The 16,303-nt window shown below is 46.8% G+C and overlaps 1 protein-coding gene across 3 annotated transcripts in view; it reads right to left on the reverse strand.

Annotated features, from left to right (window-relative positions):
• Positions 1-2,293: 2,293 nt before the first annotated feature.
• The window catches only part of AIMP1 (aminoacyl tRNA synthetase complex interacting multifunctional protein 1), a 165,464-nt gene continuing 151,454 nt past the window's right edge, over positions 2,294-16,303 (reverse strand). For all 3 annotated transcript variants that reach the window (XM_078676603.1, XM_078676602.1, XM_078676604.1), the window contains exon 7: positions 2,294-2,552. In XM_078676603.1, coding sequence (XP_078532729.1) covers positions 2,386-2,552 — 167 coding nt within the window. In that variant the 3' untranslated portion in view covers positions 2,294-2,385. The remainder of the gene's footprint in view (positions 2,553-16,303) is intronic.

Raw genomic sequence — 16,303 nt, forward strand, 5'->3', positions numbered from 1 at the left:
TGCAAATGATTGTTCAACTATCGAAAGGAACTGTTCTGGGGTCCCCACACATTGGGGGAAATATTCTACATTTACAATTACCAGCGAGGATCCTATGACGCGCTTTCTTCAGGAAGGCAAGTTTGTACCATGCTGTCCAGGTATTCTTGATGATGCATTGTTTGAAGACTGGTATAGAAAACCCATGATTTATGCAAAGAGGATTCCTTTCCAGACAACCAGTAGGATGAGAGCTCATGTACCGCTAATGCAGAACAGTGTCGCATTACAAAATAAACCTTCCTCAGAACATATAACTATCCTGTAAAACAATTAAAACATTACCTTCAAACGATCCAATTAAAAAAGAAATAAATACATAATTATTATTTTTATTTTTTACTTAAAATTGACTTGGACTCAGGGCTGTAGTGGGCCAGGTCTCACCGGTGCTGAGCACCGGCAGTTTTTTTAAAAGGGGCCTCGAAACGGGTCTCTATTGGGCTCTGTTTTGTGCCTTGGCACAGGCGGCCCTTTTTTTCAGGACTGCAGTCACCGCAGGCACATGGATGTGCGTGTGCTCACACTGCTCACTTCTCGCTAGTGGCAAAGTTACGGTGAGCGTTGTAGGGAAAGGGAAATAAATCCTTTAAAGAGAGTCATTTTCTCACTGGATTTCCCTTCTCTTTTTGAAACTCAGGAGCAGCAACATTGTCATGGTGTCACCAGGACTTTAAGGGGAAGCTTTGTAGGTCTCAATAGAACCAGCGCATGCGCTGACCTGGCGAGACATTTAGTAAGCGGGTTTTTCAAGTGCCACCAAAGGCAGCCACCAGCTTGCTGTTACGCGCACAAGCACGCAAGATTTCTTTCACTTTCACGCGAGCGCACAACTCCTGTTTGCGCCCACACTTCACTTACACTTTTTCGTGCTGTCGCGCCAGTAGATATGTAAGGCGAAGAGAGACAAACATAATCTTCGCCTCCGTGCTATTAATAGATCCAAAACGTGCCTTCTCTAAAGCTAGGGAATCTCACATTGATATAGTTTTTAAATATCTTAGTCTGTTTATTTGATTAATAAGACCACTCTTGCCAACAAGAAAAGAAAAAAATTAATTACATAGCTTCATAATGCAAACATTTCTACAACTATCCACTCTAAAAATACAAGTACTTTTAGACGTGTTGCTCGTGCGGCTAAGGCCTGCATTCACAGATCGTCCACCGAGCGCGTAGTACAAAGGTAAATAAACCTTCCCTCTCGGTAAAAGAGGCTGGTGCACCTTGTCACTGAAGTGTGAGCGTTCGTTCAGCTCGGTGTGCCGCTGCTTTCATCTGCATACCGATCAGGGGTATGACTTAGCAATCCGTGAGTGAGAGGGGCGGAGCAAAAGTAGAAACTCAATGCGTGGCGGCTAGCCTGCCCTGCACTCATGCAGTTCTTCGGTGTTTGGCCGGAACTACTTACTTGAGATCTGCAGCAGGAACCAGGTGTTATCATTGGCTGATATAACATACAGGCTTTCATTCGGTAATGCGGAAATAAGAGAAATCAAATTGTAGGAGTTAAGTACTGAGGTAAGTTCCATTTTTGGAGTAACCATTCATTCAATTGTGTATTTATTTCTCATTCTTTAACTCCTCTTTCGTTTACTCGTGTCATTCACCCTTTTATAAATCTTATTTATTCTAGTAATCCCATTAATTGACGCAGTTTATTCACCCTACTCTGCCCTTTGTACTGGTACGCAATATTTCTCTATTTATCCACACATGCTAATACATCTGAAGAGGCAAGTGGGAGATTAAAACAAGCATTAGCATAGCCGATAGGTCTTGCATTTGGGACCTTATAAGTGTTTAGCCATGCAACAGTTGGTGTTGTTGCACCAAGAATATTCTGCTGCATAACTAAATACTTATAGGGTCCAAAAAGCGAGACCTATTGGCAATGCCAATGCTTGTTCAATATTATCCACAAGCCTGTAGTTGCTGCATATTTATCTTATGAAACTAACAAGCATTGCCAAAGCCAATAGTCGTCATTTGTTGTAGGTATAATGTTAGTTGTATCATATCTGGATGCAATGTCAGAAACAGCAAAATACAATTTGGACGTCACACTATGCTAAGCACAGATTTTTAGCTTGCGTTTTTTAAGCCACTCCCTTAATTACATTGGCAACGCCCCTTTGAGAGACCCTCCCAGTTTTTTCCTCCCACTTAAATCCCTGCTTGGACCCATTTCGAAAAATTAAGAGTAAAATAGCATATAGTTAAAACATAAGATAACACATTGTACACGTTTGGGCACAGATATGTATTACTTTATTGTGTTTGATGTTTCTTCATGTGTAAAACGTTCAGCAATCTATTAGCTATTCTTCTACAGAGCACCGACAGTTATTTGATTCCACTTTTGGTCATGGTTTGAGCCTTGCAGACTCCTTTCCCCTGCACCTCGAATGCCACGCCTTTGTACGTGGCCACACAATGCTCATCAGTGTGCAGGTCAGGCTGGATCTGCTCCCAGATTTTCTTTTTCGGATTCAGCTCCTTATCGGGCTCTCCTGCAAAACAGTCAATTAAATAATTTTGACGCGTGCAGAAAAAGTCTAACGTTCATAAATCGTAATCAAAGTGTAATTACATTGTTGTTCTATAAAACATTAAACGAATAAAAAGCAATAAACAACATTGCAAACAAGGGCTACTGAAGCTGTATGAGGGAGACATGATACAGAGGAAGAACGGGGCAAAAGGTTTGAGAAAGAAGTGAGCCAAACGCGTTTGGAGTGAACATGTGTTTATTAACGAGTGTTAAGAAAGATTAACTCTGCAGGAGTGTGCAGAAAAACAGAGAATCATTTGAAGGCTAGTCTTAAAGCAAAAACTGTCTACAGTGCACATCACATTTCCATTTGTAGAGAAATTAGAAAACTGAATGGCAAGCAGAATAGTACTTTTTTTCTCGAGATGAAATTGCAGTCAGAGAAAGGCTGGGCTAAGATTGAACAAAACGAGAACTACCCAGTCAATGTACCATGCTGCGGTCCTAGGCGAAATTTAAAAACAAATCAGGCTAAGTCTCCTTTCATCAAACTGACTTTTTGTAAATGGAAGGCATTACCTGATAACAGTGAAAGTAGGATTTCTCTGGGAGGAACATTTTGGAAGGGACATGGGGATGACTGCTTGTGCATACTAGGAAAAGCAAGGGGGGGGGGGTGGCGGCATGGCCAACTGGTTAACATGGCAGACGCTGTTTGAGAAGGCTCCGCGTCCAAGTCCCATATCGGATGATACTACCTTGCTCACATTGCCATCCTGAGTCCTAGCTAAGGTCCCGGGTACTGCTGAAGGTATTGTTCGCCTGGGGTTGTGAGCATGCTGAACTGCACCACCAACAGATGAGGGCCGTGGAACAGAGGGTGGCTGTCGGGCGCTGGGGTCGTGTCGGGCCCAGGCCTGTGCTGCCTCAGAGGTCTGCTGGAGCGCACCGCACGCACCTGACCTACTTCACAGGTGCAGAAAAGGGAGTATGTGCCGCACTGCTGGGCGCCTTCATTAGCGACCCCCTTCTCCTCCTGCAATCAAACCGCCTGCACCGGCCTCCACACCGACCTATAAAAGCCTCGTCTGAAGGCTCAGGCGCAAGACTCGGGAGGATGGGATATTACAAGCAGTGGTGGCTGGTGACATTTGAAAGTGGTGAGGTGCAAAATTATTGTCGTACATCACTACGGCGAGCATAGTGAGCGAGCCCAAACAACCCCCGAGAAAATCTTGAAAAAAGAGTGGACAAATGATGCATTTTCAAGCAAACTTGAAGAAGCAGGAAGGTTAATAAAGCAAGACGAATGATACATTTATCATTTAAGAAATTGCTGGGTGTTGGATTTTTTGGGGAGGTTATTACACAGAGGACCACACAGAGATGTTGAGTGTGTGGCAGAAAAAAGTATGGTAACAGACAGCAAGATAGAGTGTGGAAGAGGGCTCACCTGTGCCAACTTTTACAGTGTCCACTGTTTCTGGCACCTCACACTATCCACCAATACCACCTTCACACGCTGCCCATGAGAGCCAGCTCATCTCTGCCCACCATTGCCAGCTTCAACACTGCCCTCAAGCACCTTATAGTGCTCACCACTACTTGCTTGTTGGAATTCATAATGCTGTGAACTGGCATATGAGGCCTCTTTGTGCCTCATGTGAGCTATGGCTGTGCTCCTCCACCATCTGTATAAAATATTTTTAAAAGTATCTTCCTCCGCGACCGCATCCCGCGCCGACTCCTCAGCTCCTGCTGCTTCTAGTCCTGGCGCGTTTTGGGCTCCAGCGGCCGACCAAACAGTCAGTACCCACAACAGTGGGTAAGCCACTCCCCCTCCCTGCTCTCAAGCAGAAGCGCTCACCACCCCGCCCCCAACCAGGCACTTCTGCTTTCTCACTGTGTGAGAAGCAGAAACATAAAATGGTAATTTTACCATTTTATGTTTCTGCCTTTTCGCTCTGCGAGAAAGCAGTGGCGCAACGCCCCTATGGAGGGGCCTCTGCTGATTACAAGGTCCGGGGGCTGCTTGACGCCCAGACCTGCAACACTCAGGGATATCTGTTGCTGAAACCTGCACCCATCCGGGCCATACTACATGCGCAAAGAAGCCCACAAAGATACTGGAGGGCACCCCTCTCGGCAGATCCCCTTCCTGCTGCACAGCCGCAGCTGGCCTAGACCTCTGCTACTTCCCGAAGAACAGCCAAGCACGGATCCAGGAGGTCTACTCTTCCCCTCCCCCCCCCTTGCCCACGAGGTGCCTGTTTATCCCACACAGGGCACGTAGACCATGCCTGGACTAGGCCCACAGGAGGTTGCCACTAACCATAGCACAGGAACATAAGTGAATGCATCGGAGAGGGGCAAGATATTGAGAGGTGTTAATAAGTGGTGATCCTACACTCACCAGACACACTTGCTGCTAGCCCTCTGAAACCTCGGGTCATATCAGGACCAGCGCCACTTGACCACTGCCGACACCCACTGCCTCACACAACAAGCTTTGGAATATGCCGCCAAATGAATGGGGTGATATCAGCCCCCTCGCAACTGGACACCATGGCCACACAACTGGAATGCACGGAGCGGGCACAGGATGCGGTTTCATCCCTGACGCAACAAACCTGGAACAAGTAATTCAAGAACGCAGAGAAGCGCTCCGAGCTGCAGCCACGTTGGGCACCCATGGCTCACAAAGAGAGCTGGACACTCCTTTGCATCACGCCACAAACGGTGGATGAACTGCCCTAAGGAACTGTCTCTCATCTGCAACAGATCACTCTGTATCACACAGCGCACCTCTTGTGTCCCATGTTGACCCACTGCACTGATTCCTCTCTGGCAACTGTCACGGTGACATGCAGGCACTCGGGCATTGCTCCCCGACACTAACTAGTACCTCACGCATGGCACAGTGAGCTCAGCAAAGCGTTACACTTGGGGCCTGCACTGCAAGCTAATGCAGTACACCCCCTTCACCTCCAAAACTCCACACCACCCAGTTTCTCGGCAAAGCCAGCCATTTGTTGTAGTGTGAGTTTTACCCACAATTTGGGTGGATACTTGTTGTTCCTCTGCTCTGACACGGTTAGCCCCTGTTCTGTCCTCCTACTCTTCTCCTCCTACCTTCCTCTTGCCCCTTTTCTTCTTCACTACAGCCCCTACTGAGAGAACTGCAACACAACATTGCCCACACCTCAGCGATGCAAGCATCGGCAGGTGCAGCCTCCTGCCAACACCTTTTGGTCAATATTTCTGCCTTTCCCGGACACTTGCCACGCGCATGCCCATGCTCACTTACATAAACCATGTCGCCCATTATCAATATCTTGGAATGTGAGGGTGATGCATACTCATTTGCGCCGCTACAACACTTACGACTACCTTAAACGCCAGTCAGCACATATAGCGCTACTACAGGAAACACATCTTACAATGCCAGAGACCCACTGTCTCCGGCACAGGTGGCAACGGCAGTTCTACGCCACGGGGTACTCTTCGCAGGCTAGAGGGGTACTCATATGGGGACATTTGCTTCATGTCTGAGATGTGATACATATTAAATACAACGCTTGTAATTGGCATACATAAACAATGTGTAAATAGACAAACAAAACCGTGCAGCAGTATTTACAAAGACAGTGGTTGATTTACATAGTACACGAAATTACACCAGCGATAAACAATTATTGTCAGTTCCCCATTTTCCTATCAATAGGCGTTTTTTTTTTTAAGGAACTGTAGCCACATGGGAGAAATTACTTCTCCGAGGGGTGCATTGTGGATTGCACACCCTCACTGGAAAATAGGAATTAACAATTGCCCTATGTGGAAAAGACCAGATGGAAATGGCCGACGTGTTTCTAATCCCTGCGGTGATTCAAGGGATTGGCATCAGGGCACGGTGTAACCTGAAGTTTGAAGTATCACTTCAATGAAGATAAATTGTTTTTGCTCGCGTCACAGGACATTCGAAGTCAGCAGAGGCCACCAGGGTATTATTTACTGTTTTAGATAGTCAACCGGCAAATGAGCCGTCAAAAGTAGTATTATGCCACCAGTCGCAATTCATTTATTGTTTAGGTGGATCTTGTGGCAACCTTGTTTTATGAAAGTGGCTTCATTAATGGGTTGCATATGCTGTGTTTTTTAAGTGTTTGCTTAATGTTCCGACAGGAACTCGTCGCGCAATTAGTTTGCTTTGAAAGACTTCGGGACAATAAACGCTCCTAATATCGAGCAGGCAAGCTCTTTTGGCACTCCTTGTCAGATGTTAAGGCGCGCTAGAGCTCCCTACCCTAGTTAAAAGGAGGGGATTTTAACTCCGTGCTTTATACTGCACTGGATAGATCCTTTATTCCCCGCTCACGCATGACAGCAACGTCAATGCTAAGACACTAGGCGACTGACTAAACCACTTCCACTTTACGGATATTTGGCACACACAGTATCCCGGGACTAAAATCTACTTCTTTTATGCCTCGCCACACGATTTACATCTTCGCATTGACCGCTTTGTGGGCCCGGCGGGAATGCTTCCTTGGTGCCACCATGAGGATTATCTGGGAACCAGACATTCAGACCACAACCCCCACCTCCTTCGGCTCAAGTGGCCAGGACCTGACCAAGCCGCACATCTATGGCGTCTTCAACCGGCGGCGCTGGATGACCCACCCTATCACGCAGCCCTCAACGGCGCAATCTGCACCTACTTTGACCCAAACGCAGGCCCAGGAACAGGTGCGGGGTTAGATTGGGAGGCGCACAAAGCAGTGATCCGCGGCCACTGCTTGGGCCTCTGCTGGGGTATCCACAGGCAGTTAGATGGCAAGGTGTCGAACCTTGAACAATCACTCCTCCGCCTGGAATCCATTGCAGTGACAGATACATGGGTGCACAGTGCTTAGCTGCAGCGTAGCGCAAGTACGCAGACTTACTGGAAAGGCTTCGCTGCCTCAATTACGCCACCCTCTCTGCCCATACTTGTGGTAAATAGTTCTATGTATTTTCCCTCTCTACCACTGCATCAGAATGTCCTGTGACATCGTGGAATGTTAAGTGCCTGACTAGCTAGAGAGTCAGTTGGTCATCTCAGGCTGAGGAGCTGGAAGCTCTCTCCTGGTGGGGTTTCTCCTTGTAACTTCCTATCCTGTAACCTGCCACCTATCTACCTGTCAATAAAGAGGGATCTAATACTACACCTGGACTAAGCATCATTGTTTGTGTACCACATTTTGGCGACGTTTTTTGGACTAATCTACGCTGCAAAGAAGGAAAAATGGAACCCAGCTATAAAGAAACCAAGGACTGTCCTAAATTCAAGTAAGTCTACTTTCTGGACATCAAACAAACGCCCAGTAAACCCCACCAGTGTCCTTTTCAACTTGGACAGCCTGCACCCTGGGCGTCTGTGTTGTGAGAGCTCTAACTGCCATCCATCTGTCATCTGGAGTCTGACTGTTTCCAGCTACAAGAGCCACTGTCTCAGCGGGCTTGATCACCCTCTTGTGTCTCCTGGTCCTCTTGTGTACTTTGACAGTTCGCTTCTATTTCAACAAGTGTATATATTGTGTGTTTTCACACAGTGTAAGCATTTATTTTTGAGCACTATTGGTGTCTGCTATTATTTAGGTGCCCTGGCGCAGGCAGTACACTCTCATGCACAGCAACCTTAGTCAGTGAAGTCTCGTTTTTTTTAGTTGTTTTTTATGTAACCTGAATGTCACTTAACATTTTCAATGTGCCGTTGGGTTTTACCCGTTCTCGCACTTGTGGGAATGTGTCACCGCCCCTTCTTTACTTTGGTGCCGGCATCCTTCAATGTGGAAGTCCACACGGAGCACATGTACAGCTTTGAGGGTGCGAGTGTCCGCCCCTCCTTCACTCTTGTGCCGGCATCTTTTGGATTTAAATATGCACACGGGGCGCATGTACAGCTTTACTGGTGTGATTGACCCTTCATGTTTGAATTTCAAAATGCGCACACGCCGGGCACTTCTTACCTCCTCACGAGCAGCGTCTATGACGTTCTTCTTTGGCTGCCCTCAGGAGTCTTCGCGCAGCAACGTCCCTTGAGCCATCCTGTGTGCGACATGCGGACGTCACAGCGTGCCGCCAGCAGTGTGTTCGAGTGCTTCTGCCTTTCCTCTAAACGCAGCTCTGCCAGTTCCGTTTTTGAAGTTTAGTGATAAAAGGAACATGATGTTTTCGTTGCTCACTTACGTGACTCGACTCTTCTCAAACTTTCACTTCGTCTCAAGCTTTCACCAGCCCAGTAATAATTCGGAGTACAACTGAACATTTTGGACTCGTCTCCCTTGAGAATGGTCGTGACTTTTCACTTTTATGAATTCTGCTTTTGACTTTGGATCATCTGGAGCCTTCTTCACTGCATTTTCGAGGCATGTTACTTTCCGAGGGCCCTGTCTACAGGAACCCGGGTGAGAAATCGCTCACCGGAGCTAAAGACTCTTGTTTTTTTTTTTCTTCATTTGCCTATGCTTTTCATTATTTGTATTTTGGTGTATGTTGAAGGTCGATGTGTGTGTTGGGCATAATGGATTGTTTCATTTACTTTTGGGGGGTTGTAATTGTGGTGAACTTTTTAGTATCTCCGTGCATGTTGTGGGTGGGTGTATGTTTTGAGCATATTGAGTCTGTGGTTGTGGTCGCTTTGACATACGCCTAGAGTTACACAGAACTCTCTCTGGGTGATCTTGTACTTTTTGTTGTTCTCTGTTGTGGGGAGTTTTGTTTCCTGAGGCAACATCTTACCCTATGGTGTACCCTTACTTAGGGCAGAGCGTGTGGCTAGTTAATGCCATATTTTGTAACTAGGGCAATGTTGTACCTTATGGTGTACCCTATATATATATATAGGGGATGTCGTAGTTTTGGTCTCACAGGGTGTGTATCCTGTGTTTCACCCTGCTTGGCCAGCTAGGGTGTTTGTGTCTTATCTTACTCCATCTATGTACGTAGGGTTAGTACATATAGTGTACCCTTATTTAGGGGAGGTTGTGGGGTCATGGTGCTAGTCAGTGCCTACCTGTTGTTTCCTAGAAGTTTTGTTGTTACTCTTTGAAGAAGTTACGTTGCGCACTTTCACGTGGTGTACCCTTTGATTAGGGGAGGTTGTCTGCATGTAACTATTCTGCTCCAAAGTTTCAAAGATTGGTTTTCTTTGTGTACCCTTTTTTGGGGAAGGTGGTGTGCGTCGTCAGCGCCGCCATTTAGTGATTTTATCTTGAACAATCTCTACTTTGTTCAGCTTTGTTCAATGGTGTACCCTTTTGTTAGGGGAGGAGATGTATCACTGTTTGTGGGTTGTCGGGGTGCGTTGTCAGCGCTACCTCTTGGTGTAGTTGTGCCACTTTGGTGTGGCTACTGTCTACTTTGTTCCAGGGGTGTTAGGTTCCTCTGGTGTTCCCTTTCCTGGGAAGTTCTTTTGTTCCACGGTTTTGAGGTTGCCTTTCTATGTGTACCCTTTATGGGGAGGTTGTCAGTGCATATCATGCACTAGTCTCTTTTGCAAGGCATTCCTTTTCTGTGTAGGTTGAAATTTTCTTTTCATTGTGCTTATTTCCATCTGTACTGATTTTGTCATTAGGTTGTTACACTCTGCTTGATTTGCTAGGATCGCTACCTTGTTTGTTAAGGAGGGTGGATGGGCATGTTATGTAATTTGCATTTAATTCATCTGTGCATCTTATGCTTATTTTTCTACATGCCTCTTTTTATGGACTTTTGTTTCTACTTTCATGCTTGAGTTTCCTGCTTTTCAAATTGTCTCTTTTACTAGCTCTGGTGTCTACAGTCTCCTCTGAATCCCTTCTGCTCCGTCTTGACTTCTTTCTTGCTGTTGTTTGTTAACGGAAGAGGATGTGTGGTAAATAGTTCTATGTATTTTCCCTCTCTACCACTGCATCAGAATGTCCTGTGACATCATGGAATGTTAAGTGCCTGACTCTAGATAGAGAGTCAGTTGGTCATCTCAGGCTGAGGAGCTGGAAGCTCTCTCCTGGTGGGGTTTCTCCTTGTAACTTCCTATCCTGTAACCTGCCACCTATCTACCTGTCAATAAAGAGGAATCTAATACTACACCTGGACTAAGCATCATTGTTTGTGTACCACAATACTCATGCCTCTGCAGACCGAGCCAGCCGCTGATTGGCATGCCTAATTAGACAGGAACATCCGCGCCGGCCGGTCCTGGCGCTTGCGCTCGGACCTCGGTTAGCTTCTACACACCCAACAGGAAATCCATGCTGAATTAGTTAAACACTACACAGATCTATACAGCTCGCTCGTTGTCACGGACCCGTGCAAGCTAGAGGAGTTCCTCTCTCTTTTTGAAGTCCAAGAAGCCAATAGAGCCCTGGCCACCGGGAAAGCTCCTGGCCCGGATGGCCTGCTGGCAGAATACTATAAGGCATATGCAACAGAATTATCCCCCACTTGTTAGCCCAATACGAGGCTGCACTGGAGACATCAAGGCTGCCACCGTCATTATGGGAGTCCCTATTCATCTCCTTACCGAAACCAGATCGAGACCCGGAAATGCTGGGCTCTTACCACCCACTGGTGCTCCTTAACACGGACTATAAAATTCTGGCCAAAATACTGGAGGAGCGCCTGGCCCTCCTGGTTCCTGCACTGGTCCACGCTGAGCAAAATGGATTTGTCCCGTCCCGCAGCACATCCCTATATCTGCGCTGCTTCTTTTGGGTGGCCAGATACTCACCAGAGCAGTGGCCGCATTCTGGGTGTGTGCAGCTCGACTTGGAGAAGACGTCTGATACGCTAGAATAGGATTACCTATTTGCAGTTCTCTTCAGAAGCGGCCTGGGCGATCGTTACCAACGCCTGATAATGTTTTTGTATACTCTCCTTCGGGCAAAAGTGAAGACAGGCCCTTACCTGTTTGGCCCAGTAAACATCGGACGCGGCACCAGGCAGGAGTTCTCCTCTATCCCTGTTCCTGTTCTCCTTGGCCATGGAACCTCTGACGGCGGCCCTCCAGAATGGAGGGGCATCACAGGGGATACTGCTAGATGACGGAACGCACTCTGTCTCGCTTTATACGTATGACCTCCTTTATGTCAGGGTCATTCGAGCGCCCAGAGATGATATCGCTAAGAAGCTGGCCAACTTTGCGTCTCTCTCTTGCCTCTGTGTCAACTGGGCAAAGTCATGTTTATACCCGTTCGCTCTGTCCACAATAGAACCCAAAATAACCATCTCTGGCCATCCGATGGCATCCCAATGCCTTCCGCTATCTAGGAGTCAGGATTTACCACCAACCTGATGACCTACTAGACGGTAATGTTACGCGTGTGATGTCTGCTATAAGATCGCAAATGTCCTTCTGGCGGAGTCTGCCCCTGTCTGCCATAGGCCGTGTTGCCATACTGAAAATTGTAGTGCTGCCCGGTCTCCTACATTCCTTCGTGAATCTACCTCTCTTTATCCGCCCCCTGTATTTCGCTCCTTTGAGCGCACAATGAGTGACTTCATTTGGAACGGCACACGCTGCCGTGTTGCGCTCTCTACATTGTACGTGCCAGTAGACTGCGTGGAGGCCTCGCAGTACCCCACATGGAACACTACTACCTGGCAGTATAAGTCCATTGGTGGCTAGATGGGTAAGCAGGCAGCATCTGGAAGACACGGCTGGGCATCACCAGGCCGGTCGGTCCGGTCCATCCTACGTTTATTCCACCCTGGGAGCAGCGACAAGACGCCCAGCCAGTTAATGCTGGCAGTTGCCCATAGGTTCTTCAAACGCGTGATATTTCTCACCAGGGATTATGTCCTGTACGTGCCTTCTCTGCCCATTTTGGGCACACCGAGAGGCCTAAACAGCATCATGAGGACTGACCTACTCACTTGGGAGGAGGCAGGTTTGCAGTCACTGGGTGACCTCTACCAGAATGGCCAACTGATAACTTTCGATGAGCTGGCATCAGAGGACAGCCTACCTCAGGGCCAGTTCCTGTTATACGCCTCCTTGCTTGCTTAACTGATGGTGCAGTGGGGTGACGTGTCGCAGGAACTGGCAACGCATCACACGATCCAATACATTCACACCATGGGCACAGTGAAGCACCTTGTCAGTTGGCTTGCTGACTGAGGATGCACGCGGCACATTGACTGACCTCACTGGGGTACCGCCCTGCCCCGTCCTAGCACTGATAAGGTTTGGGAAAACATCTCGATGGGTCCTGTTTTCATACCTTGAAATGTTAGCTTTCGCCTCATACAGCTCTACATAATACACAGGGCATATCTTACACCGTAAAATATAAACAGATATTTCTGACGTACTGATGCCAAGTGCCTTCGCTGCCAGCTGGTGGATGCGAACTCATTCAGATGCTTTGTGGCGGCACTGCTCTGGCCGCCTACTGGCGGGAGATCACCACTCGCCTCTCCGACAGCAGGGAGTGTATTCTGGGATACATGTGGGAAATATGCAGTCTGGGCCTATTCCACAGAACCAAAAAGCATAAGGCGTCATCATGCTTCATAGATTTAAGTCTGATCACTGATAGGCACCTGATTACCAGGGGGTGGAAAGGTCCTGACCACCCCTGTGGGAGACATGATTTTGCTCCTTCACAAAGTGGGCTTAGGTAGGAAGAGAGTGTGGTGCTGAGATGAGAAGACGCCTTGGGGTCACGCAAGACTCCCTACGCGTCCGCCGGGGATGCCATGCTCCTAGATCTTAAGAACCCCCAGCAAGGGTCTCGATCCCCACCAGCACACCTAAGATAGATGAGTCGGGAACTCCATAGGCACTCCAGACTGGCCTCCGCAACCAAGGCGCAAATGTATCCCCCACCATTCAACACCCCTCTCACTCGTGCTACATAAACTTTGTACACGGGCAGGCTACTGATTGGCAGTGTAGCAGAGATGGGAGGGAAACCAGGATTGAATCCATGGGCACACAGCTGAGCTAACCTACGCAGTTCCCTCCTCCCCGTTAATCTTCCCCCACATTTGCACAGTTATTCTACACTGGGATCACTACTGGATGCAATCCTGCTTGGCCACCCTGCACGCAGGGCTCTCAAACACTGACCGAGGCATCACCACCTTACCAATTCATGCCACGACACATTAGCAGAAGTACGCTACCCACTTATTGCCCAGTTGTGGAAATGTCAATGTAACTCAGTCTGCACAAGACAAATGTATTTGCATATGTTATGCTCCCATGTTAATCTTAAAACAAAGAAATGTACACAAAAAAATACTAGAAAAAGCAAGGGTCTCTAGGATTTAATTAAAATTATCGGTCTTGCCTGGAGGGGAGAGGACAGAAGGGCAACAGTGGGGGCGGGGGGATGATTTCTTGTAATATCAAGGCAGCAACCTACCAAGTGCTTTGTATCACACTCTCTCATAGGCAGGCTCTCAGTGGCGTAGGGGGTTAAGCCATGACCCGCCCCATCTTGGGCTCGCCCGAATGGTGCCACCTTCCTTTTGGGGTATCAGGGGAACTTGGGGTACAAACCCCTTAAAAGGGGGCCTCCTTGGGCCTAGAAGAAGTCAGTGAAATATGGACTTTGAAACACTGTGCAATATCTAATCAGGTTGCCAACCTTGAATCCTCTTCCACTTTAGTCCTCGCTCATGAGTTGATTTTGTTCCACAGTATGCAACATCTTGTCTTTAGAAAGATACATGGCTATTGCTGATGCTATCTACTCTTATTTTTTGCCCATTTGATATAATTTTAACTCATTTGACATCTCTGTTTTGTGCATGCTGCCATTTAGGCTGCTAGACCTTCTCGGATTACCCCCCTTTTTCTGGTGTCTGCACACAGTAATTTGGTGGCCCTCAGGTTAGTTTGTTACAGCCTATATATTTAAGTCCCTTGCTCCGCTCCAAATGGGATTACTGATACCAGTCTATCGGGTAGATCCATTCCTCTTGTCCCTTTCTTCAGCTTGTCCTCCAGATTCCCAAACATTTAGAGAGGGTTTACCAACTGCTGCAGTCAGGATGGGATATAACCGTAAAGCCAATAACAGCCATTGAACATGAAATATGATCTGCAGAGTAAATTATACAATTACATCGAAGTGCTATTATAATTTGTCTGCCTATCTCACACCTTCTCCATCACACTGCGCCCCAAGACCAGATATGTTACCTTGGGGATAAAATATCTCTAATCCACGGGCGAAGAAAGAGTATCCCAGCTTAACAACTACCTCTTGGTTCAAATAATGACAATAGAGCAATAGATGTATCACTTGTTAAAAAGACTGACAAGGGCACAATTGGAGTTACATGGGCTATTGGTTTTTACAACTGGCTTATAATTACGGAGATTTCAAACCTAGTTCAGGAAATAACCTGGAAAAACCTTGCATTTTCCCAAAAATGTTTCGAGCAAAAAAAAGTGATCTAGTCAATTCAATGGTGTTAAATATATCTTAGTAATACACCGGTGTGAGCAACAATGCACTACACCAAACTGCTTCCCACATATGATCACATCAAGTACATACAACATTTCGGCACCTAAGGACTCCCACGCTAAAGTGTGCTAACCATATGATGATGTTAAAATTTAATGAATTAATGGTTGAGATATGAATACTAAAATGAGAGAGTGAGAGAGAGTGAGAGAGAGTGAGAGAGAGTGAGAGAGAGTGAGAGAGAGTGAGAGAGAGTGAGAGAGAGAGAGAGAGAGAGTGAGAGTGAGTGAGAGTGAGAGTGAGAGAGAGAGTGAGAGAGAGAGAGAGAGAGAGAGTGAGAGAGAGAGTGAGAGAGAGAGTGAGAGAGAGTGAGAGAGAGTGAGAGAGAGTGAGAGAGAGTGAGAGAGAGTGAGAGAGAGTGAGAGAGAGTGAGAGAGTGCACCAACTAAAGCTGTGTGAGGATGCAACAAAGCAAACAATCACAAAGTTGAAGACAGAGCAATGCTCCAGACGAGGGGCAAACCCAGCACAAAGAAGCAACAAATCACACAGAACTGCAAATTGACAAAACAGCTATTCAACAGGAAAGGAGAAAGTGGCTGGTTAAGTATGTGCTACCTGCAAAGCGAAGCAAAGCTGTCCGTAGCTATACAGCAAACATGAATTGGGGATAAGCAGACTTCCTAGCATCTTTGCTCCAAAATCTGAAAATATGTGGCATTAAAAACCAAATTTTTGAAGAAAAACTTGAACAATAAGAGAAGATTAAATATTTAATACCAGGTCTGCAGGCAACACAGACTTTACAGAGAAGTCTAAATCACTTCTGACTGAACTTACTCATCCTCCACTCGAAAAGTGTGGGACAAAGAACTACATAAATTCGGATGAAAACAGGCGGTTCATGGGTTTGAATCATGGCAAGGCAGGTTCAGCCGCTGTGTTTTTCTGAAGATTGGCAAATGAAGTACCATTAAACAGGGTCTAGCACCACCTGTTACTGAGTTTCAAAATGGCAGGAGTGCAATTTGAAGCTCTCTGTAAAACTGATTTTAATACACCATCCTTATCAAGATTCCACCAAAGAGACCCATCGCCAGTGCTCCATCCCAGGCAGAGTTCAGGTCAGGATGCAATAAGATTGTAGCTGCTGAACAAGTTGTTTAAGTTTGAAGAACAAACTGAGTAAAGCATTCAGTAGTTTAAGGCATTGGTCAAACTGACGAGAAAAGCTTCAGCACCGGTCAGTGATTAACTCCTGATGGAGTTTTACAAAGACTATGCTACAAATTTAGCACCATTTATAGTCCAGGTCGATAATAGGGCA

The sequence above is a fragment of the Lissotriton helveticus genome, chromosome 2_1, assembly GCF_964261635.1.
Source record: "Lissotriton helveticus chromosome 2_1, aLisHel1.1, whole genome shotgun sequence".
NCBI classification, from domain to species: Eukaryota; Metazoa; Chordata; class Amphibia; order Caudata; family Salamandridae; genus Lissotriton; species Lissotriton helveticus.